General features: G+C 36.8%; 1 protein-coding gene across 1 annotated transcript; it reads left to right on the top strand.

The window, feature by feature from the left end:
• Positions 1–2,183: 2,183 nt before the first annotated feature.
• Positions 2,184–3,209, top strand: LOC123642738 (olfactory receptor 5AN1). Its single transcript, XM_045558141.1, has one exon. It carries the CDS (start codon positions 2,225–2,227, stop codon positions 3,167–3,169), a length of 945 nt encoding a protein of 314 aa, XP_045414097.1. The 5' UTR covers positions 2,184–2,224; the 3' UTR covers positions 3,170–3,209.

Here is a 3,209-nt window from a genome sequence, read left to right as displayed (position 1 = left end):
TTATAAATATAGGAGTTGTAGAAAATCATGAAAATGCAGGTAAGTATAAAGAAAATTGAAATAATACCACCTATTACTTTGGATATTTGGCATTATAAATGGTTTGTGTGGTGTGTGTGTGTGTGTGTGTGTGTGTGTGTGTGTGTGTGTATGCAAGAGAGAAAGTGAGAGAGATTGTAGAAAGCAAATTCTTTTTCCAGAAAATTAGAACCACTTGTGTACTCATCAGTGGGTGTATGTGAATGCCTGTTCCTTGTAGATTTGTAAGATATTTTTCATGTTAAAGGCATTATTATATTTTCTTTTGTATATTTTGTGACTGTATCCCCCAGTTCATCAACTGTATTTCAAATGTGTTTTACGTAAGTGAGTTTTTCTGCCATCAGCAAGTTTTAAACTGTTTTGTCATATTTTTCTTATAGCTTGTATTTTGGTTTTATGTTTCAGAAATATGTTTTCCATCCTAAAATTATATAAATGCTTTTCTAATTATTTCATTTTTTATACTTTTTACCCATAGTGAATCAGGTTGTGAAGACCATTTCTGAAATCTCACACTTTCTTTATCCACTCATTGATTGATGGGCACTTAGGTTGATTCCATATCTTTGAAATTGTGAATTGTGCTACAGTAAACATTTGAGTGCAAGTGTCTTTTTGATAAAATGACTTCTTTTCTTTTGGGTAGATACACAGCAGTGGGATTGCTGGATTGAATGGTAGGTCTACATTTATTTCTTTGAGGAACCTCCACACTGTTTTCCATAGAGGTTGTACTAATTTGCAGTCCAACCAACAGTATATAAGCATTCCTTTCTCTGCATCCATGCCAGAACCTCTTGCTTTTTGACTTTTTAATAATGGCCATTCTGATAAGGGTAGGATGGTATCTCATTGTAGTTTTAATTTGCATTTCCCTGATGATTAGTTGAGAATTTTTTCACATTTTTATTGGTTATTTTTCTATCTTCTGTAACAAATGTTCTGTTCATGTCTTTTGCACACTTTGATGAAGTTGTTTATTTTTTTTCTTGTTGATTTGATTGAGTTCTTTGTAGATTCTGGATACTAGTCCTTTGTTATATGTATAGTTTGCAAATGTTTTCTCCCATTCTGTAGATTGTCTATTCATTCTGTTAATTATTTCCCTTGCTGTGCAGAAGATTTTTAATTTAAGTCTCATTTATTTTTGTAGTTACTGAATTTGCCTTTGGGGTCTTAGTCATAAGTTCTTTGCCAGGGCTGATGTCTAGAAGAGTTTTTCCTATGTTTTCTTCTAGATTTTTTATGGTTTTATGCCTTACATTTAAGTATTTTATCTATCTCTAATTAATTTTTGTGTATGGTGAGACGTAGAGGATCTTGTTTCATTCTTCTGCATATGGGTATCCAATTTTCCAGCACCATTTATTGAATAGGGTTTCCTTTCCTCAGTGTATGTTATTGTCTGCTTGGTCAAAGATCAGTTGGTCATACCTATTTGATTTTATTTCTGGGTTCTCTATTCTGTTCTGTTGGTGTGTGTCTCTAGTTCTATACCAGTACCATGCTGTTTTGCTTACGATAGCCTTGTTGTATAATTTGAAGTCAGGTAATGTGATGCCTCAAGTTCTTTCTAATTATTCATCTGTTTCAGTTTTTCTGGCTGTTATCATTTGTCTACTCTTTCATCCAAAAAAAAAAAAAAGGATAGTTTGGGTATGGAGCAGAGCTGGTAGGTGTTATCTACTATGAATCTGTTAGTGAGCTCTAACTTGCTGATTATATCTGCAAAAAGAAAAATTATACCTTTGTAGTATTGGAGAATTACAATATTTACTTTTACATTTACTGCAGATGAAGACCCTTGATAGTGTGATGTTGGTTTTCCATTGGTTCAGTGTACCCTAAGGCAAGCAAACTAAATTCAATTAATGAATCTACCTTATATATGACAATCTGAGAATTTCTCTGACAATTTTATAAAACTTGCAAGTCACCTTTTTAATTATCTTTTTTAATTCTCATGAGACTCCATAAATTAATTGAGAATCTGAAACACTGAGCAGGTAAATGCTGAAAATTCAACAAGAACAGCTGAGGTCTTTCCACCAGAAGGACAGTGAAGCTTTTCTGCTTTTCCAGGGCTCATGATAGACACATATGAAAAAGGTAATGCTATTATTTCTCCTGAGTCAGCAGTGCATTGTCTTGTCTCCTTTCTGATTTTAGGAACACCGAGCCAATGACTGGGGCAGGAAATATTACAGAGGTCACCTACTTCATCCTGCTGGGATTCTCAGATTTCCCTAGAATTATAGCAGTGCTCTTCGTCATATTCCTGGTGATCTACCTTAATTCTCTGATTTGGAACCTGTGCCTCATTGTTTTAATAAGGATGGATTCCCACCTCCATACACCCATGTATTTCTTCCTCAGCAATCTGTCCTTCATGGATGTCTGCTATGTCAGCTCCACAGTCCCCAAGATGCTCTCCAACTTCTTCCAGGAGCAGCAAACTATCACCTTTGTGGGTTGCATTGTGCAATACTTCGTCTTTTCGACGATGGGATTGAGTGAGTCTTATCTGATGACGGCCATGGCTTATGACCGCTATGCTGCCATCTGTAACCCCCTGCTCTATTCATCAATCATGTCACCCAGTCTCTGTGTTCGGATGGTGCTGGGATCCTACCTGGCTGGACTCACTGCTTCTTTAGCCCAAATTGGTGCTTTGCTTCAGCTCCACTTCTGTGGACCTAATGTCATCAGCCACTTCTTCTGTGACATGCCCCAACTGTTAATCCTGTCCTGTACTGACACCTTCTTTGTACAGGCCATGACTGCTGTATTAACAATTTTCTTTGGGATAGTAAATGTTCTTGTTATCGTGATATCCTATGGCTATATTGCCATCTCGATCATGAAGATCAGTTCAGCTAAAGGCAGGTCCAAGGCATTCAACACCTGTGCTTCTCATCTGACAGCTGTGTCCCTCTTCTATATGTCAGGTTTGTTTGTCTATTTGAGTTCCAGCTCTGGTGCTTCCTCCGGCTTTGACAGATTTGCATCCGTCTTCTACACAGTGGTGATTCCCATGTTGAATCCCTTAATTTACAGTCTGAGGAACAAGGAAATCAAAGATGCTTTGAAGAGGTGGTGGAAGAAAGTGTATTGCTTAAGGTCATAGATTCTGAGATATCTGACAGATTTGGCCTGTCATAATTACC

The sequence above is a fragment of the Lemur catta genome, chromosome 7 (genome assembly GCF_020740605.2).
Source record: "Lemur catta isolate mLemCat1 chromosome 7, mLemCat1.pri, whole genome shotgun sequence".
NCBI classification, from domain to species: Eukaryota; Metazoa; Chordata; class Mammalia; order Primates; family Lemuridae; genus Lemur; species Lemur catta.
Note: the sequence above shows the minus strand (reverse complement) of the source record. Positions and strands in the feature narration are given on the sequence as shown.